Source organism: Falco cherrug, chromosome 4, assembly GCF_023634085.1.
Source record: "Falco cherrug isolate bFalChe1 chromosome 4, bFalChe1.pri, whole genome shotgun sequence".
In the NCBI taxonomy this organism is placed as follows: Eukaryota; Metazoa; Chordata; class Aves; order Falconiformes; family Falconidae; genus Falco; species Falco cherrug.
In genome coordinates, this window is record NC_073700.1 from 108,170,939 (window position 1) to 108,198,892 (window position 27,954).

A 27,954-nucleotide genomic window follows, 5' to 3' on the forward strand; every position below is an offset into this window, starting at 1 on the left:
GCCAGTGAAGTTAAATCTGGTCTTAGTAAAAAGGGAGGTGTCGTGGGTGACATTCTAGCTAGAAGATCGTGAGGGAAGATACTGTTCCCTCAGATTTCCACTTTCTTTGAAGAAAAATAGGACTCTGCTTTTCTGGTTTTTAGGAATGTCTGTGCTCAGTTCTGATTTTTTTTTTTTTTTTTTTTGATTGCTAAACTATATTTTGGGTATCAGAGAAGTTTTTTTTAAAGGTAATGATTTATCTTGTACTATGGTGGTTGTGAGGTGCTTCAACTGAGATTTTCTCTATCGTGATATTGTTCAGATGCATAAAATGTCCAAGAAGTGTTAAAGAAAAAAATTGCTTAGTAGACTTAAAACTTGTAAGACACTTTATTGCTTTTTGATCAGGTGATACTTCTGAAGTAGTTTTAAAAGGTTAAAATTCGACTAAGTATACAAATTAAGTTTACATCTCAGTCACAAATAGACATTTTGCATGATTGATTTTTCTCATGCTGCTCCAATAGAGAAAAGTTAGAATGAATGCTGGACTATTTTTCATAGTCTCGTGTGTCTCAATTTTTGTTGAGGTGACTATTCAGTTACTGGATTTTATTAACGGCAAAGCCTTAATTCAAAGAAAATACATGACTACATAAAACAGGTCTGTAGGTTAATAGAGGCTATATTACTTGCATGAGAAAAAGAAGTAACTGCCTGTGGTATCCAGGAGGTGCAAGTGAGGCTATTTTTTTTTTGTCCTTGGAAGCAGAAATGTGGAGTCTGGTGGTTAAAACTACTCTCCTTTTCTGTATCCCAGCTGTGCGTATGCTTGGGAATAAGCAGAGCAAAATTAGGAAGAAAGGTAGTAATTTCTTGTTGCTTTAGACTGTTCTCTTTCCTGACTCCACCTCATTCCCTCAGGAGTGGGGAGGAAACAGCAGAGTTGTTCAGAAGAGTGACTCACAAGGCTTCTAGAAGTATTGTAGCTTATATTCATGGTGATGCTGAACACTCATCTCTGTCTATATGTGGGCAACGTTTTAGTAAATATTCTAGCTAAATTACATAAAAATCTGCATATGCTAGGATGTGCCTATGTATTTACAGCTGTAGCTGTTATAAGCAATCTTTGTCTTCTGAAGAAATCCATAGGTTCAGTCTCTACCTTGCAGAGCTGATACAGATTTTTTAAAAAATAGTTCATAAGACTTACTTGGCTCTAAATTTCTTCATTTTTACTGGAACCTGACAGAATAATTTCCTTCCTTTCCCAGATCTTTAATTATACAAAATATTAAATGAAACCAGGCGGATTAATCTGAGCCCCAAAAAGACTCAGTAAGAGGGAAATCTGGTGTTGGGTAGGTTCATTGCTACCGAAAGTGCTTCGGTGAGGTTTTTGGTGTCATCAGCAGTGCTGCTACAGTCTTCTGCTCATCAGTTCCTAAAGAAAAGGGTAGATCTATGGAAAAGGTTGCTATTTTCAGCTGATTCAGAGCTCGAGTTTTTCCTGTCTGGTGTAGACATGGCTACTGTCATCCTCGTTTTAACCTGCAGGTTGCATTCTTGTAATATATTCTCTTTGTATGCATCCATGAAAGACTCTTCGAACTTGATTTACTGAAAGGCAAGTGTAATTTGAAAATTGCAACACTTTTTATTTGCAAAAAGCTATCATGTCAACACAAAAGCTTTTTTACGAAAATGGGGATCCTCACTATTGTCCACTTAAATTCTTTTTATTTTCTCTCCCTTGCACATTTCTTAAAATTTTAGTTAAGTATGGAGATCTTACTGTGCTAACAATTAGATATTATGGAGGCTATCAGATAGATCACAGCTTGAGCCTCAGTAGACATGGCATTCTTTTATTAAGTTAGGCCATTTTCTCTCTTCTTCCCTACTAATCATTTAATAAGCTTTCTTACTGGAGATATGTGACATTTGGAGAAGACGGATGCTGATGGCCTGCTGTCTTCAGTTATTTTAAGTTTTATTAAGATAAACGGAAAAGGTTTTTTTTTGAGGTGCAATGTTCTTTCTTCATACCTTTGCAAAGACCCATTATGATTACTAAATTAGTCTGGGGAGAGGAGGCTTAAATTAATCCTCTTGAATTTACTCCTCTTTCATTCTCTGTTACTATTATCTCTTCTCCCACACTGAAAGTTATTAGTCTAGTTAATCTGCTGAAAACCTGAAACCTTAGTTTGGTTTCTTTCAGTAGAATTGCGCACTTCAGCATTTGGCTTTCAGAATAGCTGTGAGGTAGCATTAGAAACATGTATTTTGCACATCAGGGGATTCCTTGGATGATTTTTTGAAGTTGAAAGTAGAGATGATAGAGATGGTGTTTGCATTGGGGTGAAGGCAGTACTTCCAGTTGAAGGGACTGGGAGAGGGGAGGATTGTTCTTTTAAGTAACCTCCAAGTTCTAGTTCATTATAAGCAAAAGTTAAATGTTTCTAGAACTGGCTTGTTCTTTGGTTATGGAAGTCATTGCACACACATGTCTAGCATGAGTAGGCTGTGGTTTTTTTTTCCTGCTTACTTATATGGTTTAGGTTGCTATCAGGATCAATATAATATTGACTCAGTTGTGTTGGTTATTTTTCTAATGCAAACTGTGACGTGTTATTGGCTTTTAACTCTTTGACCGTAGTAATGTCACCATTCAAAAGTAGATAATGCTAGACAAGATATAGTATATTAACTTGCTTCTGGAAATGGTCTATATTAATTTTATTTTAATTATATTTAAGATTTCTAGAATAATTATCAGAGTAGACTCAAACGCTCCTAACTCTTCTGAATTTTCACAATTAAATGAGTGTGAAGTCCTATACTCTTTTAGGATAACTTGAATTTCTAGCTGATATTTTAAAGTGTACTTTGGAGCATAATTGCAAAGGTCAAAAATGGATGACTTTCAGATAATTTGAACTAAATTGGGCATTATCTCTATCTAGCAACGTGTCCAGTTGTTAATTCCAAAGAAAGCATATGGAACCCTTAGCATTTGCTTATTATATAAATTTACTGACTCTCGAAAAGTGTTCATTTACACTAAACATATGGGCTTAATTAGAAAGCCATTATCTAACAAGTGTGTGTATATAGTGTGAAACCCAAGTATGCATGTTGTCAGTATACTTTGCTTGTAGAGTTAAAATCTGATATTTTTTTCTTTTTAATGAATATGTAGTTGTGCAGGTAAGCTATGGTGTCTATTCCTTAGGGCGTTTTTCACAAATAGAAAACAAGACATTTTCTAGGTTGTGGTTGCTGTGTTCCTTAGCAGACAGTAGGGTGTTGCCGTAGATGAGCCTTGAGGATGTCATGTTTTTATTTAAACTGGTTTTGCTGTGGCCAAGAAGAACATGAGTTGTCACATGTATTCATGTGAATCTGTGTTGTTTCTTTTTAATAAATGGTTGAAATTCTAGAACAAAGCAGTGTCGCGTACAAACCATTGCTTTTTCGTAATTAAGACCAGAAGTATGAAATTCCAAAACAACCGGACTCCATATAATGAACAGAATATATTTATGAAGATGTTTGTTAATCATATGCTGTAAATGAGAACACTTGGGAAATCTGAAACTGAAATTTCACGGTGAATCAGAAACTGGTGCTATATTTTGCCAGGCCAGCAGCCCTGAACTTGGGGAGCCTGAGGCTAGGGTACCGTTTTGCACCTATAAAAACCTTCACCTGCATGAAGTGTCGGTAGGTGCGTGTTAAGCAGTTTATTACGTTGCAGTGAAGCTATCGTAGACAGTATTTCAAGAGTGATGATGTGAGCTTTTCCTGCCTGTGCTCCCCAAAGGTGGGAATTCAATATGTCTATTAATATCCAGACCATTTAATAGACCACTTAAACCTGTCTTTCTCTCTGCTGGATTTATATGTGAAACCTGAGCGCACATGCTTTATTGAAGAGCTAGAAACTTGTTTGCCATTGACAAATTCTGATCTTACCAGCTACTGAAGGACATTAGAAGTACCTTCACACTGCACAGCAGGAACAAAAACCCTCCCTCTGTTCTGTAACACCGAAGCTTATCCAGCAACTTTGACAGAAGCCATTTACATAACACACCCACAAGCCAGCACCGTTTAGGCAGATTCAAGCTGAAATATTTATTCAGCAAGTCGTAGGGCTTCATTATATTTTTATTATTATGTTAATGCAATATATTATTATATTTAAATTCTACTCAATTTAATTTTTTTCAAGCTGAGGTGTACTAGTTGCAAAAAATCCCAAGTTTGGTCATTAATAGCTAGCTTTTTAATTGTGGACCGATTAAGAGAAATTTATTTTCATTTAGTTTTCGGAGTATTTATGTGGGGAGTTTCTTGTCTTCAGTGAGTTAAGTGAGGACTGTTTTGCTGCTCTGACCAGTGCCATATGAAAGCAGTTAAAATGCTGGAATTGTTTACTGCCTAAATTGTTGTTAGTCAGCGGAGCCAGTACACCAGATTTCTTTGCGGCTTTTAGTGGAAAATATTAAACAGTCGCTCTTTCTTCAGTTATAGGATTTTTACGTTTTCAGCTGCGTTAGTCACAGAACTGGCACAGAGGTAACTGCAAAGACTGCCCCCCCCACCCCCCCCCCCCCAAAAAAAAAAAAAAGGAGGAAAAAAAAAAAAAAAAAAAAAGGTGCCTTTTTTTGGTGCCAGAGGAAGTTGCACTGGGAGCAGTGGCTGGGCTCTCTGGTAAGTGTGACATGTGAGCATTACTAGGCATTTCATCCTGCCAGGCTGCAGTCGCTGCTCGCCAGGCTGCTGCTCAGTGGGAATGCGGCCGTGGCGGTGGTTTGTGCTCTGTTCCTACGGGTTTTTAATGATCAGCTCGGACAAACAGGCTTCTTTTAAGCTTTGCGAGGCTATCTGCTGATTGCATAATTCAATTTGTCAAGAGAAAAAACTGATAAGCAGCAGCTCTAACTGAAGAGGAGAATCAGGTTGGCACAGTGACAGATGTTCGGATAAAGAAGTTGGCTCAGAGAGGATGTACGGAGTCTGATTTTTTTTTTTTTTATTTTTTTTCCTCCTCTCCCCCTCAATCCAAATGAAGACTATCATGGGAACTGTATTCACATGGTGATCAAAAGAAATACTTGAGTGATGAACTGCTTTTGCAGAAGAAGTCTAAGGCAGTAATTTGAGCTTTTGTGTGCAGTAGCTAGCTTGTTTTGCTGAAGCGTTTTTCCTCAGCGGTATTTCTGCCTAATGTGTTTCCTGATGGAGAAGCCACAGCTACTGCCGGGTGAAGGGAAAATGAACGCTCTGCATTGCTTGTGTCTCTGACAGAGTAACGCCGTCTCTGTTGCTGTCGTTTGGGGAGGCTGGATTCAACCAGCAGTATTATTCAAGGAGTTCATTGTCCCTGTGGTCTGACTCATCGCATGTAAATGTACTGCAGCCGTGCTGTACGTTGCAGATATTTTTCTTGCATGGGAAAGAATTATTTTTCTCTAAGCAGGTCCTGAGTAACTGCTGGAAGCAAGATGTGTTTTTCTGGCTGGACTGTTTTTGACATTGAGAAAGGAAGCTGTAGAATGACAGGATGATCAGAAGGCGCGTTTATTTTCAGTCACCAGAAAGCCTGCGACGGTTGATTTAAAACTGACCTTGCAGGAGTGGGTATAGCTGCGGCTGTCTCTCTTGGGGCAATTGTTCCTTGTTTCATCCTCAATAGGACGGTGTGGTGTCTTCTTCTGCAACAATGATTTCACTGTGGGGGTAGAAGGACGCTGTGGAAGTTGTGACATTAACCAAGACAAATTTCCTTGTGAAAGGACAGCTGTGCGCGACAGTGAGTGCTGTTCGAATGGAATTGGACCTTGGGATATTTTTATCTGCTGTTCCACAGTTTCGTTATTGTGGTTTCGATGCCTAGGGAAATTTTATTTTAAAAACACCAACTTTTTTCCAGCATTCTCTTCAATATCTTAGGGTGTTTAAATCTGAAAAATGAAGTGCGAGGGGGGATTGGAGTGGCCTTTTTTAAATGCTAATACACCAGCAGTAGCACTCACAACTTTGTGAGGGCATGTGAAACAGGTGGAAGTATTTCCTCTATGGTCCCTGTTGTGGTACCTGTGGTCTGGTTCCAAACATACCATTTCTGGCTTTTTTTTTTTGTTGTTGTTGTTGCTTTTGCTTCCTCAAACGGATCGAATGAGTCGAGTCTGTATTGTTGTTTTGGAGGAGGTAGAAGATGATTCTCCGACGTTTATTTCCAAATTACCTCAGGAAAATGTATCTTTATGTCCATCGCCCTCTGGAAACGTGCTGGTAAGGCATGTTGTTTGTTGGCGTATTTCCTGCTTATAATACTGTCGCAAATACCAATAGTAATTTTCCTAGATTAACATGAATGTATGTGAAACTGAAAAGAGGCAAGGTGGTAAAAACTGTCTATACTAAAGAGGGGGAAAAGCTGAAACTTCCTTGTAGAATTAATATTTACAAGGGCCCATTCTTTTTCATCTAGCTTGAATTGTGATGCAACAAAACCAGATCTCGACTCTTGTATAATAGCAGAGGATTTTTAGAGGTCTTGGTAAACTTGTATTTGAAGTAAATGGTTTTTCCCTGCTCCACTCCTCATTCCTCAATGATACATTTATGCAATACTACTTTAGAAACTGATGTAGTCCTTGTATTGTAATAATATGTTGTGTTTATTTTGAGAACAGATAGAGTATATAATGTATATCAAGCAAGAATAATTCTAAGTTCAAATAAAAAAACATTCGTAGTCTTGATGTAACTGTTAAGATTCAAGCTACCACTTTCTGAAAATGATCAATACTGGGGACTGTGCTTTTATTGCTTTAAATCATTTTGTTTTGTCAAGTGGCTGACTTAAATCTTGCTAGCATACCTCAGCAGCTTTTCCTACTTACTAAGAAATCCTGCTATATTTAGTAATAGATGTGTGTGAGTGTGAATTTGTTACCATACTTATCTGATGCACTTTGCTTTCCCACTCTGTCTAAACAGGTGAAAAACTTCTAGTAACTTTAGTCACTTACTAATGTAAAAGGAGTTTGTTTGCTCATATAGAATTTACAGCATGTAGCAGCAGCCCTAATTTTATTATGAGGAGTTCTCTTTTCAGCTGGGTTTTTTTGTGTTTTTTTTTTTTTCTTCCTTTCATTGACTTAGAGTATTTTCGTGTGTGAGGTTTTTAAAACTTGGAATTTCTTCAGTTCTAAATACCTTGCCTGGTTTCTTTATTTCACTGCCTGGGATGTTTTAATTTGTCATCATCTTGTGTTTGTGCTATGTATAAAAAAAAAACCATATGTGCTTCACTAAAAACCAAAATGGGATTATATTCTAAGATATGTTTGTTCTTCATTTCAGCCACCATTGGTTCAAGCTATATTTAATGGAGATCCTGATGAAGTTCGAGCACTGATATTTAAGAAAGAAGATGTTAATTTTCAGGTAAAACCAAACATCATTAGCTTTGCATACATTTGAATTTTGTTTTGCTATTAACTTTCTGCTGTACTAATCACTTTAAATCTTGGCTGATTTGTGAGCTGTAAATTTTATTGTTTTTCTGTAATCAGCAAAGTAAAGCCTATACACATTCTTAATACTGGGAAGGAGGGATTAGCTTTATTGATTTGTGTCGATACTAAAGACATAATTCTACATTTATTTCAAATGTTTGTCTGCAGTGCTTGGGTAACTGAAAACTTTGTTCATACAGTTACATCAGACTTTAGAAAGTTTGACTGGTTAAGTGTGATGCTATGTAGGCTTCTGATTCTTTTAAAATTAAATACAGCATATAGTATACATTAGACAATGGTAAGAAGATTGACTGGGGGTTCATGGATTTTAAGAAGGGAAGCCTGATGATTATATTAAAAAGTAAAATTGAGAAATTGTGTTTATGTCCTGCTTGCAAACCAGGTAATGCAGACTTAAAAATGTCACTCAAGTGCAACTTGAGTTTGTTCCACTGGGTGAAATTCAAGATCTGAACAGCATGCAGTTACTGTATTTGCTTTCTAATACACGTTTGACACGATGCAAGATAATACGGCATAAACTCTTTACACTGCTTTTAAAGCAGAGTGACTTAAACCAATTAGAGCTTAACACTGTGGGAATTTATGTAGCTGTTTCTCCTTCAAATGTATCACGAGAGTGCTGCTAAGAAGCCACGGTTAACATTTAGGTGCTACATAGTGGCCAGTGTAAGATCATGCTGATTATTTACACTTTATTCTTAAACGATGGAAACCAAAAGCAAGTATTTGGTTTGGTATGTGTATTTTGACATTTAAAAGCATTCTACGCAACCTGTATCTGACCAATGCCAGCTAAAGTATAAGGGAGGCTTCCTGTTGTCTTCAAGAGCTTGAGCCCTGTATAAGAAAACTTGCTGTCAAAACTGAAGTTTTGTTTGATAAGGTTGGATTTTTTCCTCTTTCAGTAGTTTTGCATATCCTTAAGTAAGATAGTGTGATCGATTATATAATACCAAAAGACTTACTCTTCTGTTTAGTTATGAAAGCATTAGCTGTGTATCCTTGCAGTATCTTCATATATACGGTCTGTTCACATTGCCATTTTTATTTTTAAAAGCTGATAAGTCTGTATTGTTTCATGTAAATTCCTCCATGTGTAAGTCAGGTTTAGCGTTCATAGCTGTGGTGCCTGTAAACAGGGTTAGGTTAGGATCTTTCTGCTTTTTTGGCTATTTATTACAAAAACCTCTGCAAGATTTCACTATGTACGTGGTAGTGGTTTGGTTTTGGATTTTGTTCTGTCTAAATTTTTGTCAAACAGTTGTCCATAAATGTGAAGTCAGCAGATGTGCTTAAAAAGGAAAGCATGTAATTGCTTGATGTCTTTGAAGAAGGTTACTTCAGACTGCCAGGTAGTTACAGTGAAGAAAAGTATTGTAGGTAGAATATTCAAAATCTGGAGGGTTTTTGCATTTTACATAGGTGGGGTTTTAAAATTTTATTTTATTGCTTTCTGTGGATATGTCTCCCTTTAACAGAATGTGTGTGCATCATAGAATAACAACACCCAAGGTGTGTTTAGAATCCATCCACAACAAATAAGCTGTTTTTTCAAAGTCACCTTCTTCAGCATAGGCAGATGTGTATCACCCATGATCACTCCTTCCTACCATGGCACTCCTAGTCCTGCTATAGCATTTAATATTACCACGTATGTCCCTTAAAATGCTGCTTGTTGGGACTAAACAAGTATATAAATTCTCTTGTTGTTTGGTAGAAATGAATTAGACTGCCTAGAGGATTTTTCTTTGTTTCTCTCTGTGTGTGTGTGTGTGTGTTTTGTTTTTCCCTTGGTTTTTTCATTTGCTGTATGTGTTTAGCTGGAGATAATATATCCCCACATAGTCTAGATACAGAGCTGTCCCCTTAGTTATGTGTTATAAATTGGTGTGGATGGAAGGAGGGAAAAAGTGAAGAAAATGAAGTGGTTATGTATGTTGCCTAATAAAGAGAAGGACTGTGATAAACTGTTTTGACTGTTGTGGATTGTATTAGACCAGTGTATATGCTGGATTTTTTCCACTTTGCTGTCCAAGGGCTTCAGTACAGTTGTTTGAATTCCAGAGTCATTCCCTCCAATGCCTCTGTAGAGTCATTTCCCTCTCTTAAGAGCAACTAATTATTTTGCAGTTTGTATTCTAATAGCTGAGATTCCTTCCTTCCTCCCCTCCCCTGAGCATGGGTTGCACTCTTAACTGGAGACCGAGCAGGGGTTTGCAAATTAATTTTGTGCAGAAGTGAATTGAAGATAAAGCTGTTCTAGGTCTTTGTGGTGACAGTGACGTTCATCTAGGAAAGCTGTTAGTCTTGTTGAAATGTGGATGGTGTTTTTCCTTCTGTTATCATCCAGCTTCATTTACCTTTTTACTTTCAGGGTATGATATCTTTAACATTAACCACAATTGATGTAATACTCTTCTAAAGCGAAGTGAGTGAGTTGAGTCTGTGTATTTGGCTTCCAAAAGCTAGGCTGTAGCAAGTGTTTGATATAATTACCCTATCTTTAGGATAGTACCCTAATACCTAGGCTGGGCTGTATTAGAGCATTATTCCTGAAACAGATGATGTCTTCTACCGTAGTGTTATATTTAGAAAGATTCTGAGACTGGTAGCCTTTCATAACCTGAGTTGCTGTGTGCAACTGTAAGATGATGTGTGGATAGCAAACATGCTTTTTCAGGAAGAAGATTGTTCTCTGTTCATGCCACACCAGCCTTCTTGAGTCACAAGCTCAGCCTAGATTTAGAAAGTACGTATTGTATTCTGCTCTGCAGTTGCAATAGTTTGTGAAGAGCAAATTGGGTGTATCCCTAGCTGCTTAAACTGTGGTTCAAAAAGGCTTTTACTTTCTCTGCAAGTTGAAAGTATGCCGCTTTTTTTATAGACAAAACTGATTTATAGGAACTTTGTTCAAATGTATTGTTTGGAAGGTGAACTATCTCAAGGTTCCAATTAACAGGAAAAATGGAGGGGAACAATTGCTTCACCTTCCCCAAGAAAACTTGAGAAACTGTAGCTGCTTGTTTCATGAATCAGGCCTAAATCACATGCGTTGCATCTGTCAAGCCCGATGCGATTTCTGTTATACACCTGGCTCTTGCTATGGGGGGTGTGTGTGTGTGTATATATGTTAAAAAAATTATTTCTTGGTACCATCCTGAGCTTTTGAGACTTGGCAATAAAGAAAATCTTGTGTGATAGCTGACACATTTAATACCCCTTTATTAGTTAATGGGGATCCTCAACATTTCCTGCTCTGGCTGATTAGATTAGTATGGCTTTGAATGTTACGTACTTTTCAGCAGTTACTTTAGCTAACTAAATAATTTCAACATTGCCTTTTATAAATCAGGATTTGTTTTTTAAGGGGGGGGGGGGGGGGGCTGTTACTGTTGCAAACTGTGCCATTTCTGTTTGTAACCAACATGGGTTTATGATCTATGTTCAGTTTAATAGATCATGAAAATGGAATATTTCACCTGAGCTATTTGTTAAGGATACAATTCTGTGGAGGCAATAACAGCTAACTGTCAAAAATCGTTTAAGGGTTGCAGATCTGACTATTGAAATCACTGTTCAAAATCAGAACAATTTTTCCTTCTCCTAGACCTATTAGGATAATATTTCCTGCCATGAAAAGTGATACTTCAGGTAACCCAATATGCAGTTTTTATAACCCGATTGCACTTGATCTTAGCTGAGGGGTAAACATCTGATCCTCTCTGGAACTGATGTCAGTGTGCCCCTTGCTCATCTCACACTGAAGCCAAACAAGCGCTCTTGTTGGAGGAATCCCAAAATCGCACAGATCTCTCCCGATGTTAAAAAGCGCTCACTGCTCCTATTTAAAATATTGATAGTGATCTATGTGATAAGTGAATTTAACATTAAACACCTATATCTTACTTCTCACTGTGCTTTGTGAGAATAAAATGGATTTAAACTATGAAACATATTTTGAAACTGCTTTATGTGTCAGTTGGTGGTGTTTTTTTCCAATATAAAATGTAAGATGGGAAAATGAAGGAATTCCATATACTGTACTGAGGACTATACTAATCAGGGTTATCTTTATGATTTCTATTCTGGACTATTGGCCATCCAGCACAGCTCTTAATTTAATGGCTCTTTTCTATAGTGAGTAACCAAAAAAATAAAATAAAAGCTCACCTGTGCTACTGTTTTGGGAAAAAAGGAAAAACAAAGCAAAACCATAGAACCAAAAAAATCTTGTTTGCTTTCCTGCCCCCTACCTGTATTGGATAACAATGAAGTGTTGCCCATAAATCCCAAGTTTTGTTCATGGGACTGACAAGGGGTGGGAACCAGTAGCACCAAAGAACTAGGTAAGAACAGGAGGGCTAAGTGTGTGTGTCCGGTACTTTGAGCCGTAGGGTTGCTGTGGGTGACTTGCAGTAGAGATGCGGGCTCTGTTCCCAGTCCTGCCAAATGTGGGTTTGCATCACTTCTTTTTGTTATTTGCATGCTAGGAGGATGTTGCTAGTTGTTGTTCTAGGATAAAATATGACATTTTATTTGTTTTCCTGTTGTTTTTTAAATGTATCTTACTCTGCAGGTCATTGCATATACTGAAAGAGGAGGAAGTTGGTTTGGGAGTCTGGTGACAAGTCTAGTAATTCTCATACAGCATTGGGCCTGGGTGCCAGGAGAATTAGATTATCAAGAGTCTCAAATATCTGAGTAGTTTAGGAATGAACAATGAAAATTAAAGCACAGTTTAAAAAACAGGGAAGATTCTTTGTGATGCTGGTATAGGACAGCAAAGTCCTAAAAGAGGTTAAGTGGAAAAAATAGGTAGTGTGTGTATGGTCTTTCATCTTTATGCTTAACCTTGTGGGTTGAACTGTGGGGTAACAGGGTGCAGTGTAGAACAGGAAAGTCTGAATTACTTGAGTGAATTATGGAACATTCTACAAAATTTAGTAGAGTTCAATGTTCTGATCATACCAATAAATTCTGTATGTATTTCATACATTAAAAGAACTTTTGTTATGTTGTTATATGGAAAACTTAAACTGCTAATTCAGCAACTATATTAAAATATCTCTCAATGTAAAGAACCTTGCGTAAGTAAATATCATGGACTTGCTCAAAAAGAAATAAAAAGCCATAATGTGTAACAATGTAAAGATAATCTTCGGGAAATTTTTTACCTTTGTTCATTGTCTTTCTGTAGCCAGTTATTTTACCAATGACTAATGCAGAATTTTTTTTGTTTTTGATAAAAAGCGTGCATGCATATAACTACAAATGAAAATTCCCTTAAGTTTGACATATCTATGCCTTTAAAAACCCTCTTTCTGCAGCAATTGCTATGCATGAAGTGTTTTGAGTTACGCCTTTTGTTATCAGTGCCTGTTGTCACGATAGTGTTAGGAATTTGCTAGTTGGGACAACTGGAAGAAGTCGCTCAGAGCTGGTTAATACGTGATGCTTTTCAAATAGCCATGGTTCATCTGCAGGACCATGTTTCTTTGCTTGGGGGGTGTTCAACTAAGCTGTTTTTAATAAGTAGTGGAAGTAGTTTTGAAAAAAGTGGAGGAAACTGACAGTTTTGCACAGAAATTTACATGGGCCATATGAAAGCAATGGAAGGGAGCTGTGTCCAAATCATACTTCTTTCCATTTCAGGAATACTGTGACCATTGTTCAGAAAAAAGGGGTTTGATGTTTTGTAATGGTTTGTGATTTGGTCCACCCAGTGTGTTGCTTGCAGGGAAATGATTTTCCAGGCCAATTCATCTATAACACCTCTTGCTACTAGATAAAGCTTCTGGCAATTGGAGCAAAGCTACAGTTGTATCTGAACTGGTGAGAATAATAGAAGCTAAAAGCTAGGATAAGGTAGCAAAGACTAAGCAGGAATTGTGCACAGTTTTTAACTCTTCAACCTGTGTTTCTGAAGAGGTGAGAGATTGTGAGTTTGCTAATTAATCTGTTTGTCCCAGTCATGCATCGGTCCTGGTGTTGGTAACTATTTTATCAGGCTCCTGAAAGCAGTGTAGACTATTTGCATGAAGGACTTCGTCACAGCTGGAGTTGGCAACAAAAAGTTGCACTAACATATTTGGTACTGTGCAGCAGCATCTTACTGTGTTCCCTGGCAGGACAGACTATTCAGGCAGCACGCTTAACTGCTAGTTTGCTGCTTTGAATGTGAGGGAGGAATTTAAAGGGCATCCAGAAAATAGTGAAATATTCTGAAGAGCGCAATTTGTTTATTTTTTTTAGTTCCTGTCTTAATAGGCAGGGTCTGAACTCTTACTTTCTTAGTTGTGGTCTAGAGAGTGTCAATCAGGCATACATTTTTTTTCTTTAAAAGCATCAGTCTCTTTTTTTTTTTATTGCATCTTCTGCTAATTCCCAGTTGCAGACATAAAGAGACACTGTAATTATTATAACTTTAACTATCTAGGTTGACAGTCTAGATTGTGAATGTTTTTAATAGGACTGAATTGTGCACATGTCCAAGATACCATTACAGCTACACAATCTTAAATTTAGACCTTCTATCCAAAAATGTTGTAGTACCTTGAGTCTAGCAAAGTAGTGTTTAGTGAAAAATGTGGACTTTTGATGTTAATAAAGTACATAGAAATATTTGCATGTTTTCTACTGAGAGCACTTTTTTTTTCCTCAGAGAGATTTAGAATAAAGACAAATTTTAGTTTCCATCTCTTGCAATGTGCTAGTTAGAGCTAGTGTGGTTCTTAAGTTTTTAGTTTCAGGTTTTAGCAATCAGATCTAGAGGAAAAAATAGTTTAGAACTGCTTCCTAATGTTCCAAATTATTTGTTTATTTTAAATCCTGTTTAACTTTGGAGTTCTAGTAGTTTGGGTTTTTTCACTAGAAAGGTTTCTGGTTGAACATTACTTGTAAACTGTTTTTATTTCCAATTTAGAGTGTAGCACATTCGTGGGATAAAATTACAGGTATCTGAGATTGAAAGACTTTTCAGTATGATGAGAACATAGGATGAGTTATAACTTACTTTGGTGCTAGTTATTTAATTCAGTTTCATCGTTTCGATTGTTAAGCACAGTCCCCCACTGTGAGTTTTTCTGCAAGTAAGAACTGTATATTGAAAAGATTATATATATACACATATGCAAGTTATATTATAAAATGTGAGTATGTGTGTGTGTATATGTGTATAAATAATTTTTAAAATACGGTAGCTTATCTAATGTTGGTGACAGTAAACATACAATGAATTGACAGTCAGTGCAGTTCTTTGAAATAACTGAACATCAGGGAGGAAATAAAACATTCCTGTGTAAACAAAAACTAATAATGAGAATCTCTCCAGTAAAAAAACATCACTGAGAAACATAGGCCTTGACTCTGCAGCAGCTCCTGCCTGAAACCCAGCTTCAGGTGCTGGAGCAGAGAGTGAGAAATTGTCTTGGGCATGTGGGGGGCAGTAAGACCTGGCGGAGAGCAGGTGAAGTCAGGATGGGCATAAATCACAAAAGGAGCTGAGTGTGCCTGCAGATGTTTCCACTGCTGTTTGTTGAAAGATTTGTGTTACCCATCTGAAAAACAATAATTATACCTATCTCTTACTCGGAACAGATCTCTAATAAGACTTGAGAGAGCTTTTGTAACTAGATAGAGGCATTTTAGTTATTGGATTAATTTAATTTGGTATGTTGTCATTTTGTGTAAGGTATATGTAAATATATTTTTCATATGTATAGGAGAGAAGAAAATAGGATATAATCTCAGAGAATAATGGTAGCATTCATCTGTAGAGAGTCCTGTTTGGCCACGGATTTCTAATAAAATTCAGCTGTAGAATGAGAGCAAGATATTTCTTTCTCCTTAAACTTTTTCATGGACTTTTGTCCAATGTGCATGTCAATGTATTGTGTCACTTTCTGCTTCTGGTCAGTCTCTGTATTAAACTTTCTTAATGTTACCACTGCAAACAGGAACCCCCGTTTCCTGTGCGACTGGCCTGATGAAATGATGAGTCGTGATGCTCTCCTGCTTCATAAAGTGTTCACTTCATTGACATTTCTTTACATCTGAAGAATAGCAGGAAAATTCTGTGAAGAATCCTATTTTGGGGGAGAAGACTGTGGTCCTGTGCAGACAGGAGCAGGTTCTGCCTGCTCAGAACTTGGAGCCATGCATCAGTTTTAATGTGGTGTGTCTTGCATGCAAGAAAGTCTAGGAAATGTTTTTTAGAAGGACTTTATATGAATAGCACAGGCAAATAAATGTGTATGGTGTTTTTATTAACAAGACAAAGTTAGCTTGTAGAACATCTTGCCACTAAACATGCTCGAGTTTTATTAGGTGGGTTTTTAGGCAATAGAGTTCAACGCTACCATATGGGAATGTCCAGGGGTTATTGTGCTAAAGAACTGAGTCAGTTCTTAAAAACATGAATATTCGTATTATGTATCTGAAGGGATAAGAAGAAGCTTTGCTGCAGGGAATGTAGAGAAGCTTTTCCTATAGGAAAGCTTCTTCCAGTTCTGAAGGATCTGGTATGAGGCTGTTTAATCCATGGGTCTGAGGCCTGACTGATTCCAGAAATGGAGAATTTTGGAGACCTAATTCTTCTGAGTGTTGTGGAAACTTGCTGCAAGTTGTACATTGTAAAGAGTATCCACCAGCTACTGAAAGAAGATTTAGATTCATAATACAGCAGTTATTTATTGTTACTTAAAGCTTTAGATTTCCTGTTCATTAATGTGGAATGTTTTTTCAAGTATGTCATCTGTAATGAATAATCAGATATCTTATTTCCTTTTTAGTGGTTTAGAGTGAATCATGTTTTTCAGCCTCAATGTAAAGTGTGTCCAAATGGTGCTGAGTTCCTCTTCTGGTGCAGAAACAGATGCAGAGTGTTTTAAATACAAATCTGTATAATTAGGCATTTTTCTTCAGAATCGAAACTCTTAATGAGAGAATCTTGCCAGTCCAAAGAGGAATAATACCATGCTTCTTGTTGATAACACTGTGTTTGGCCTGTGCAGATGCGATTTTCAGATGTTGTGAGTTATCACTCTTACTAGAGTGATACAAGCAAACCTTCAGCAGTTACGGGCAGCCTGACTAACATCAGAAAGTTGCAAGTAGCTTCTGTGGATGGTAGTTCTCAAAAAGTTACTGCTGCAGAAGGGCAGGACTCTGAAAAGAAGGTGCTTACATGGGTGCTGCCTTGTACAGGTAGCAAGAGATATTGTTTAGAGACGTAGTACCAGTGTAGTGAGCTGCTCTAGGCTAATATATCCTTCTCCTCAAGTCTAGTAAGCTTGGCTAGTACTATGCTAATATGGTTATACTGTTTGCTAAACTGGGCAAACAAGCTTGGATGTCTGCATGGTGGTGTTGTTACCATATTGGCTGTACTCTGAATTTGTTTTACAGTAATTGGGGGTTTGACAGACAGGTTTTGTTTCAGCCATTGTTATTTCTTTAACATTGAGAAATTGGCATTGATGTAGCAAACCATGAATAATTAGATCAAATTTAAATGTTTTTCAAGAATTTTGTGTATAAGTCTCCAGTGTGATTCTTAGTGATAATGATTTTGTAGATCATGACTGACTTGCTATATTACTTCTAGTGATTATTACTTAAGATTGTAACCTTCGATACGTAAGTAAGTTCTGCATTTCCTGCTGCTTTTACAAAACAAGCTAGAGGCAAGGTCTTGAATAGTTAGAGCTTACTGGAGTTACTCTTGGCAGTTGCTGTGCCTGTCACGCAAAGGATTGGTATTTGAGAACAGAACATCCCCACTGAAAGAGCAGAGGGAAGAAAAAAGCTCAGTAGACTTAATGTGCATTAACTTCCAACATCAACACTCCTTAAAGAATGCATTGCTGGTAATAGCAAGATAGGATTTGAATTTAGGAATTATTTGCAGTAACTTTCTGGGTGAAAACTATGCATATGCAACATACTTTTGAACAAGACTATTTTCTCCACTTTGCAAGTGGTTAAAGCAGTCTTACATATCTAATGCGCTATCAGTAAACACCGTTTCCTTTGTCCCCTTTGGCCCTTGTACACAGGCTCTACATAAGGTAGATACCCTTTTTAAGTTCCTTAAATCTAATCTAGTAAAGGGTGGTTGTATATCAAAAACTAGGGGGGAAGCATCTCTTATTTCTTTGCTACATGCTGTAGGGAGAGCTGTCCCATGAATGCCTGAGGACGAGGGCTCTCGTCGACATTTGGTAGGTGGCTGTAGGGCCTGGAAAGGCTCGTACTGCTGTCAGGTCTGAGGACAGATGAACTAGAAGCTCATTGCCATGAGGGCTCTCTTGAGTCCTTGCTGAAGAGTATGCCTCTGAAGTTCAGATACAACATCAGTCTGGAATATAAAGTTTGAGGGGAATTTTCTCAGACCTGTGATGTTAGCCGGTACCTTTCTGTCTCCCAAAACCAGTGGAATTCTGTTATCTTTCAGTCTTTATTGAAGACCTACTTTTATTATAATCCTTCCAAATTATTAATTTCATTTCACTTTCATTTTCATTTTTTATTTGCAAGAACTACTGGTTATATACATATGTGTATATGTAATTATGGTCATTTATAAATAAATTACATGATGCTGACTTATTGTCTCATAGGAGTGCAAATGTCTTGCTTTAGTTGCTGCTAGCGCTTCCTGTAATGACAGTTCTCTTCTAAGCTGATAATCTATTCACTAAGGAATAGTGCAAATAAAATACTTTGATCCGAAGGTTACCGGCAGTTTTGGAGGAGTTTTGATCCTTGCTAGCAGAGGCTTTCTGTTGGGTTTCCTTGTGATCAGGGTGGAGACTTCATTTTCTGTTGCAGATGCTTATTTTGGGTGGATGGTTTTTTTGACTGTCACATTCTTCAGAATAGGTACATTCTGTGGTTTTTTTCTTGCCTAACACTTTGTGCCTTTTGTTAGCACAGATTGTGTTGTGTGCTACTGAGTCAGATGTTCAGAATAGTGCAAGGGTCTCTTAATAGAAGGACTTTGTGTGTTGCAGCAAGGTGACTTGACTTTATGAAGCTATCCAGCTTGACATGCACAAGCAGAATGTTTTAGCTTGCTCCAAGAAGAGGTGCTAACGTTAAACAGACAACCTGAAAACCACATCTTTTCCTGTCACCAAGACAATGCGGTTATTGAGATGAATACCTGAATTACATCAGACACATATAGGGTTGTCATTCTAGCACTAGCCTTTGAATGAAAAAGGCAGAAACCCCAGCTTCTCTGAACAAAAGTGTCATTGGCCTGAACGTAATGTGGTGGATTTAAACTGGGATGGAGATGTGCATACCTTACCTAGTGTGGTGTGATCTTTCACTGGAGCATAAACAGAGCCTGTATTGTACTGTTTTCTCTCTTGGCACATTTTCTTATTTGTGTCCTCAAATACTACAGATAGATGACAGAGTAAGATGAGGCAGTCACTGTCCCTCATTTAGCCTGCTCTACGAGCGCAGGCTGGCTTATGTAATGTCCTCCGCGTCGCTGTACGCTCACTATGGGAAGTCCATTGTTTTCACATGCTGCTTTGCTTTTTTCAAAAACAGTTCCAGAGTTGTTTATAACTTTTCTTATCAGCAACTGCATTGCAGTTAAGGGCTATGTTTGTCTTGTGCCGTAGGCACCAGGTAAATGTTTACAAATATACTTGGGAAGGGTAAAGCCAAGGGAAAGAATTTTTTAATGTATCCTTTTTTAAATATAGCGTAGTTTTGAATGCTGTAGGGTTTTGTGTTGGTTACCTTTTAAGTTCAGTGATGGAGTTTTCTTGCTGTCTGTCTTCCTCTCCACCGTAATCTAGTATATTAATAAATAGTCTTGGCCCTAAAAGTTGCTCTGTTTTAATTCCTAAGTTAAAGGAAGGAAGATACATCTAAAATCTCAGCTGTACTGTGAGATCAAATTGCTCTTATCAAAGAGTAGAGGATAGCTCTTTATTCATTCCATGTATTGGGCAAGAATTCAGTAGCCTTTTTTAGTGATAAATGGGACCAAATTCTTGATGTTGGAACTTCCAGTGAAAGGGAGCAGCTCACAAAATGTCTTCAGTTATCCGGGTCCTTATCTGATACCCAAATGAATGTTTGAGTTCACTCACAAGGATTCCTAGACTTTAAAATTTGGGCAAAAGAAGTTACATAGGCAGTTTCATAGAATAAGACGTAGGTTCAGCTTTTCTTAGAAGCTGTGCTTGTTCTGTACATGAGTTTGAAAACCTGACCAGTGAGAATTGTAACAGTGACATCAACTTTACAAAACCTGCATGGAACATAAAGGTTAAAGGATATGAGAAGATGTGTATTTCCAAAAAGCACCCTGACTTGGTACTTTCAAAAAACAGAAATTGGAGAGGTATTTTTGAGGTGAATTGCTTGGAAGTGGAAAAATACAGAGATGTTGGATTGTTTCAAAATACGTCTCTTTAAATACCTAACTACAAGTCAAAAAGTCTTCTTGCTGTGTACATCTTCAGTTGTGAGAAATAAGGATGCAATGTCTACCAGAATACCTCAAGCTCTCGTGTCCTCATATGTGTTGTTACTGATAACTTTTTACCTTTAGGAGTTGCATAAGTTCTAAGAAAAGTAGGAAGTTTAACTTCATTTTCTCTTGTCATGGGCAGACAAAAATAATGGTCTTCCAGAAACCAAATGAAAAAAGAAACACTTTGGATTTTACAAAATTTTGTCTGTTTTCTTAGTAAAACAGCATATTTTTGAAGATTTAGTACTTCAAAAAGGCCTTCTTGAAAACAACACAGGCTCATGAACTGAATCTCACTGTTTAGGCATCTCAGCCACATCAAAATAACTTGTAATTTTTGAGTGCACTTCTTTAAATGAGAAATTTTTACTCTCCTTCACTGAGAGTTTAGCTGGCTGTGGGGTCCAGCAATAGTAATCATAGATGGAATTGAAGCTCAATAGCTGTTCCTTGTGCTGAATGTTGACTCATTTCTTTTTGTGTGCCTGTCTTTAGGCGCCACTGTTTTCATTGGGCAAGGCTTCAAACATTACGCCTGAATGGTGTTTTGTGCCTGATGCTTGTGATGTAAGACAGCATTTAAAGAGATAATTATATGAAAAGATATCCAGAATAGTGTTGGTTTTTATTCTGAACTTGTTTCCTTTTTTGCCAGTCTTTTCTGTAGTGTAGTACCAACTTGTGTTCAGAACTGCATTTTCCTAAGTTGCTATGGGCGTTAAAGTTTGGGATTCAATGAAAGTTAAACCAACAGGTTTTCTCACGTCCCCTCCTGTCAAGTTGTTCTACTGAGCGACAGTATTAAAGACTGGATTGCCTTTTGGACAGGAGCACTTGGCATCTCATGTTTGCTCATGTAACGAACTCTTGATATTATTTGTGCAAGTTTTGTTAAAGGCATTTCCGGATGTTACTTAAAAACAAAAGATACAACTAAGCTACCTTATTTGTTTTTAAAAACGATTTTTTAATAAGAAGTGGTTGAATATAAGTGAATATTCTGGTATGTCACTGTAATATATATGAATGCTAGATGCTTTTTCTATGCAAACCTAGTTTTAATGATTCCCACCGGATTGCTTTTACTTGCCAGGCATTTTAGAAGGGAACCAAACTTTCAATGTAATTCTTACTTGTAAGATTTTATTTTGTGTATGAATTGTGTATAATGGTTCAGTAAGGATAGAGTTTTTTATCCATTCTAGTTTTGTTATTTGAGTTGAATCAGATAATCATTAGCTGCATGGGAAGTAAGCTGTTTCCCATGGATTTTAGTTCCCATAGGGAACAGTCCCATAGCTGTTCTATGAACTTGAACTTCAAATTCAATCACGTAAATTCCATTTAAAAATGTCCGGAGGCATCAGGTTAAATGAGGATGCTTTTGGAATTGCAAACTATGTCCAGACATGCAATGTGAATTATTCCATACCTCTTCCTTGGTGGAGATTCCCATTTATGCTTGTGTCCCTGTGATGTGGATTTGTATGCAGCAGACATCATCATTCTGCTCTGCTCTAGGTGAAGGTGAAACTGAAATGTTTGACCTGCTATTTTTCTGTAAGACTTCAGATACACTCCAGGTTTTGTGTTAGGGGAGAAACATGATTGCCTGGGATGTTCCAGTAGCCAGAAAAGGAAGGGATAGCTGTTCAGTTATGAAATGCATTACAGTTGGTCACCATTGTTGCAGACTTTCAAACTGCCATTTAGGATGTGTCTGTGATGCTTCTTCCCTGTAAAACTCTGACCATAGTAGATACCTTATTGTTCCAGGGAAGGAGGTTTCCTGGACAATGTTCAGTCTGTTCTTCATTTCTTTTGGTGGATAGTGTGGATACAAGTGAAAAAATTCTAAAGGTAAATTTCTAAGCCTTTTATCACTGCTGTTAGTGACTAAATCAGAATAGATCAGATTGTCCGTTTCTGGTTTTAATGCCGCTCAGCATGATTCCTCCCTCTCCTGCCCATTCACCCAGACCCAAGTTAAATTTCTTCCCATTTCTGTGAAATAAGCCCATATGCAAAACCTAAACAGCCTATGGTATGTCCATTTGCAGTTGCTGATCATTTGAGTTTGTGGAAAATTAAATTTTGGAGAGGAGAGTTAGTGTCTCCTTTGCAATTATGTAGCTAATAGTCTTTTCTTCTAACATCAAAGAAGTACAGTGATTGCTGGCTACTTTACATGTCAGCATAGATCCACTAAAAATTGCCTTGTTATGGGATTTTTTTTTTTTTTTCTTGTGGCAGTTCAGAAACCTGTGAGCTTGTACTCTCAAGGAACATACATGTTTGGAGTGACACTTACATTTTTCTATAAACTCCATTTCCTAAAAGGATGCTCTTGTGACCTTTTTCCAGGTGGCTTGCTAGTTCTCTTCTGACTTACCTTTTTTTTTTTTCTGCTCTATCTATCTGATTTTAATGTCTCCACAAGCTATAGTGGCACTCACAAGTAAATTATTTAGTGGTTTAATCCACAACATGACGGGTTTTTATTATTATTATCTAGAATCAAGTCAAAGAGCATGTACTATTAAATTAGTACTGATGATCTTCACTAGAAACAACACTGGGGTTTGGCAGATTACAGTTGAAGTGACCCTCGTTGCTAAAGACCCTTCTCCTACAAGACAAGCCCTCTAGAGTAATTGCTTACTGCTCTCGGTAATGAGCACGAGGACAAAGATGCTGCCTCAGTTTTTTTGTGATTGCTTAAAAGTCTAGATTTGCTCTGTCCTAATAGATGGCATGAAGAGGATGTGTCCTGAAATGTAATGTCGAGTCTTAAAGCCTTATTAGTGAAAGTTTTAATATCGAGCTTTCAAAAAATGTTTCTTTCTAATACAGTACAAGTGTTTATGAAAAACAGTAGCATGAGCATTAGTTAAAGACATCAATAGACTCAGGGTGTCAAATCTAGTCATTTCAACTACAATGTATCTCTCTTCTGGCTTCAAAGGATACTTTGTGGTTAGCTGTGTAATAGTATTATTTTTGCGGTTAATGGCCTGCTTTCCTCCTGTTTTTAAGCATGCAGAAGACCATTATTGTACCTTGTTAGGCTTGCTAGCTATATTGGAGCTGCATCTTAAGATTTGAAATACAGCGAGAAAATAGAGGTCTGCTTCTACAAATAGTTAGCCAAAATTAGTTAGAAAATTGATAATTTTTTGATAATGTGAAGTTCTGGGAATTGAGTTAAGAAATACTGGGGAAAAAATCCAAAGAAACAGCAGACTAATTACACTGTAGGGATACAAACAGATTGACAACTTTTGAAAGCCTCATACTTCATCTTTTTTTTCTACTGTCAGTTGACAATAATACAACTAATTTTCAAGGTCTAGTTATGTGTTTTTAAGACACCACTTTGTTCATGGTCTCAATTATAGAATTATGTATCTAAACTAAACTTTTGTGAACTTTAAAGTTGGAACGTAAAAGCCAAATATTTAAATGTGTTCTGTTGTGTGGAGGAACAAAAAAACATTTTGGAGTAGACATTTTAACTTATGAAATAACAGTTCTAAATCTGTAGCAAAATCTGGAGATAAAATTCAGTGTTGTAGTGACTCTCAAGTGTAGCACTGAGAGACTTCACAGTGGGAGACCTCTGTGGTATTGGGCACTGTCAAAGAATTGGAAATATTTTGTAGTCATGTTGTTATACATTATCTGTGAATGCAGGAGTTGATGCTGGTTGAATAGTCCTGTCTCTCTAAGCTAACTGAAAAATATACCGAGTGAAGTATTATATTTAAAAATAGTTTCACTTACAAGGAATGTTTATTAAAGATATTGCAGGGTATGTTGCAACTGAAACTCTTTCAAGATTTATGATTGTGTATTTAAGGTTGATTTCTGCCAGGAACAGATGGTAGTGAAGCAGACTGCTGACAAGCGATACAGCAAACACCTATTAAATGATACTTTGTACGTGTGATCACGAAATAATGAGAGTATCTTAGTGTTGCTGCAAAATTTGGTTTTGAAGAGCAGATAGGATAAAGAGGAGTTTTTATGAACGGGGAAGTTACATTCATGCTTTTCCAAAAAAATACTTTAATTCAAAGATTTTGGATCAGTAGATATTTAACTATTTGAAGGGCAAATTGAAGGTATATTCTAACATACTCTTGGAAAAGCGGTAGTCAGGTTATGGCAGTCTTACATACAGGATGCATACGTATGGCAATCTTATGTACAGGGTAATAGAGATCTGCCTTGAAGGCATGTAGCTCCTTTAAAACTCTTCTCTAGTTGCATGTAGTTATTCTAAATTAATTGCTGAGATAAAGCGAGGAATAAATTGTTATCTCTCAAAGGATACTTACTACTTTTAAAAGAGGTGGATTTGAATGCTGCATGTTTAAATTAGCCACAGATTTATCCGTGAAATAGCCGGTGAAACAATTCAAGCCTATGTTTTAGGTAAAATGAAACAAAGGTGGCATTACCCTTGTTCTAGGTTAGAGGAGTTACGAAGAAGCTCGCAGCACCACTATCCCTGTCACGTTGTTCCAGATTTGGTTTTAACAGGGTTGTAAGGCTTTCTCCTATACAAATCTCATGTCATAATCCTTATAGAAACTCCCGTGCAGATGAAATGTTTGGGTGACTTGAGAAATGGAAGTACTGCAAATGGAATGGTTATGTTTTTCATGTAATGCAATCCAAAGGTGCATATAAATATGATGTTGGGCTTTTTGTGACATAGATCTGTCATTCTGAAAACCGATTCCTTAAGGACCGAGCCCTTTTATTGCTTTTTAGTTTGTTGACAGTGTTGGCCAATATCTGGAATTAAACTTTGGAGTTTCTTATTAGGAATATAAATACCATTGTTATTTCTACTGGAACATAAACTTTCTTTCAGCTGTGTAAAACCTGCCTAATGCAATTAGTGTGATGTGTTTCCTTACTACCATTACAGCTGATTTAAAGTTGTAATAGTCCCATTTGCCTTGCAGGTTTTTGCATTGGAAAATGGAGATGGCACAACACTCGCTTTTCTGTGTTGTCAAATACCACAGTACTACTGTGATATTTGGAATTAAATAGTACCAACAGCGTTAGACTTTTACATTCTGTGTAACAATGACTTTTATGTACAAAACCCATTCACTCTTGAAATGTTTCATTTAGTGTCATTCAAGTTTATGAAATTCAAGGAGCAACCTTAGGGCCAGTGTTCATATTAGTATGATGTATCAGTGCTGCAAGATGTCTGCTTCCAAAGGAGCTTGTTAAAACTGAAAGCTTGATTAGTGTTATTTACTGTAATGCTTTATATGCAATAGTTTGTATTTGTGGGTGAAAATTGTTTACCATTTATTAATAAAAATGAGTTTATCTGTATAGCAGTACTTTAGTAGCATTTAAAATATGAATTCTCTTTAATTTTACTCAGATTTAAAGTATTAAAATTCACTGATTAAAATGTAAGACTTCAGATGGAACAAAATTAGAATTTTCTTTTAATGGAAGGAGAGACTTCTGCATACTGATGAGAGTTTGCTGAATGCAGCTTTTCTGCTTTTGTACGAAGTTCTGAAAAAACGGTTTTTAAATACTAAAACAAAAACTTTCTCACAGAGAAGGTAACTTTAAAAAAAAAAATATCGTTTTGGGGAGACATCGAGAAGTGCCAGCTGTGAAACTAGGGGAAAAAAAGTCAGGGCTTCTGTCAAAGCATCCTCAGCATGCAGAATACTTGTGGTTGATAGAGACCCTGGGGCTTGGGATTGTTGGAATTCCAAGCCTGGAGCTGACCCAGAAGGTGACAAGCCATGAGCATCCTAGCAGGACTGCCCTAGTGTGTAGAGCAGGAAAGTCTCCACCAGCCTCCTGCGTATGTACCCTCCCAGTTTGTACTCCCTGCTGCAGAACTGGGAATTGGGCTTTGAGTCTTTTCAAGCTGTCAGCTTAAGAGCAGCAAAACTAAAATATTTGCATGACTGGAAATACACAGCTTGGAAACACAGAAGCACTGGAGTGGAAATGTTGCTGGTGTTCAAGCTGCTTTCGTGTTTGTATTTTGCTGGTTTCCATGAGTAGAGGCTGGATTTTTGGAGAATTGTGGCTGGATTTTATCAGAAGTTTGGACCATGGGTGTTTCAGGAAAGTATATTTGGGTGATTAGCATTTTTCTAGACAAACAGCTCTCTTCTCTCCACCATTATATTTCTCCACCAAGATTTCTGATTGGTTTTATCAGATTGGTTATTTCATGACTTCTGTCATTTAGATGTTAAAAACCAACCAACCAAACAAAAAAACAAATCGAACAAACCGATACCACAACAAATGTGATGAAAACTTTGATAATAATGAACTTTTCCCTTTAAGTGGGAAATGCAGTTTTTGCTTGTGTTCCTGAGTGAATAATGTCTCTACAAAAGGACCTATTCACGGCCTATCTTACTTTCTTTAATTCTACACTGAAATTGCAGACAGTATAATATCATACTCATTTTTTTTCTGTGTTTCTTAATCTGTAGATTATAGGCTCTTTTAACATTATCAAAAAGCTTAAATGGGGTTGCAAAATATTAGCTAGCTATAGTAGCTCTGCTCCTCCAGACTGGAGGAATGAAAACTGATTTTCATTGCTGGCTGGTCTTCACTGCCTTTGGGCTGGGCAAGCAAGTTTAGTATGTGTATTACTTTTTCCCTTGTGCTTCCTGTCTGTCTGTTATTCCCCACCCCCCCACCCCCCCACCCCCCCCCTTAGATAGTAAGTCCTTTGTTGCCAGGGGCTGTCTTTTTTGTCATAAATGTGTGATCTCCTATTAACGCATACTGGCAAGTAATTGATACTGTGAGGCATTATGTGATGTTACTGATAAGTAAGTAGTATTGAGTCCTTATTCAGGGTGCGTCAGGGTCAGGTTTGCACTGCTCAGTTTGGAATTACTTGTGTATAATTCCAAAAAATTGCGTTAGGAAACCTACGATAAGATGGTAACTGTAAATTCAACTTCTGAGCAGGGACTGGACAGGGAGTAGGTTGGGGCAGTGTGGGTGGGGGGTGGGGGTGTCTTGGGGGGTGGGGTTGAATGTTCTAAGTTCTGAAATTGTCTTTTCTGTTTTAGAAGTGACTTCTTGGGTCGCAGCTCTAGTTTTGCTATCAGATGTGTCCTGCCATGAACTTGAATTTTCTTCTTGTATGCTGCTAGCTCTCAAGTAGGGAGTCACTGAATGAGTGAATTATTTTGGTGAGGGAGAGGAATGCTTTTCACAATAAAATGTCAATTAAAATGCACGTTAATTTTATCATAGTTGTGACACAGCAGTTAAATTAGTAGACATCTCTTGCGACTGTTATCTTGATCTCTCACCCCTGGTATGTTTGAAACTGTACCAAAAAAGATGCAGGCATCTAAGCAGAGGTTAGGCCATAACCAGGATGCCAAGATGCCAGCTGATGATTCTTTTCTGATTTCTCAGCAGCCTGCCTTCAGAGAGCAAACTGGTTGGTTCTTCTTGTTCGTTTTTGTCACTCACCGTGATGTGACAGCGATCTTTTTTTTTTCTGACTAAGCTGTAAACTGGTGCAGGGAAAATGGCACTGATCCTGAAAGAGCTGAGAAATACTTTGGGCTGGTCTTACAAAAATGAATCTTCATCAGCATACATTGTGTACGGCTATGTAAGTTCTCTCATTGTACCTTCAAAAGGACCTTAGATCAGCCTGAACTAATGGAAAGTGCTGGGTCTTGCTTTTATGCTCCAGAGAATTTTCTGCAATATAAGCTGCATCTCTACCTTCTTTTTGCTCATTTAAACAAAACAGTTGAAATCAGATTTCAGTATTTTTGCCCCTATTCACTGCAGCTTCTTTTCTATTTAAAAAATAACTTCTGAAACTAACTTTAAATTTAACCGAAGAAAATG

General features: G+C 37.3%; 1 protein-coding gene across 3 annotated transcripts in view; it reads left to right on the forward strand.

Annotated features, from left to right (window-relative positions):
• Positions 1–27,954, forward strand: part of ANKRD28 (ankyrin repeat domain 28) — a 128,685-nt gene that overhangs the window by 41,179 nt on the left and 59,552 nt on the right. Inside the window, exons 1-2 of one of the 3 annotated variants that reach the window (XM_014285468.3) lie at positions 4,745–6,291; positions 7,369–7,452. In XM_014285468.3, coding sequence (XP_014140943.1) covers positions 6,175–6,291; positions 7,369–7,452 — 201 coding nt within the window. In that variant the 5' untranslated portion in view covers positions 4,745–6,174. Of the gene's footprint in view, positions 1–4,744; positions 6,292–7,368; positions 7,453–27,954 lie in introns of those variants that run through there. The other 2 variants (XM_005445787.4, XM_055708831.1) reach the window with 2 other exon arrangements.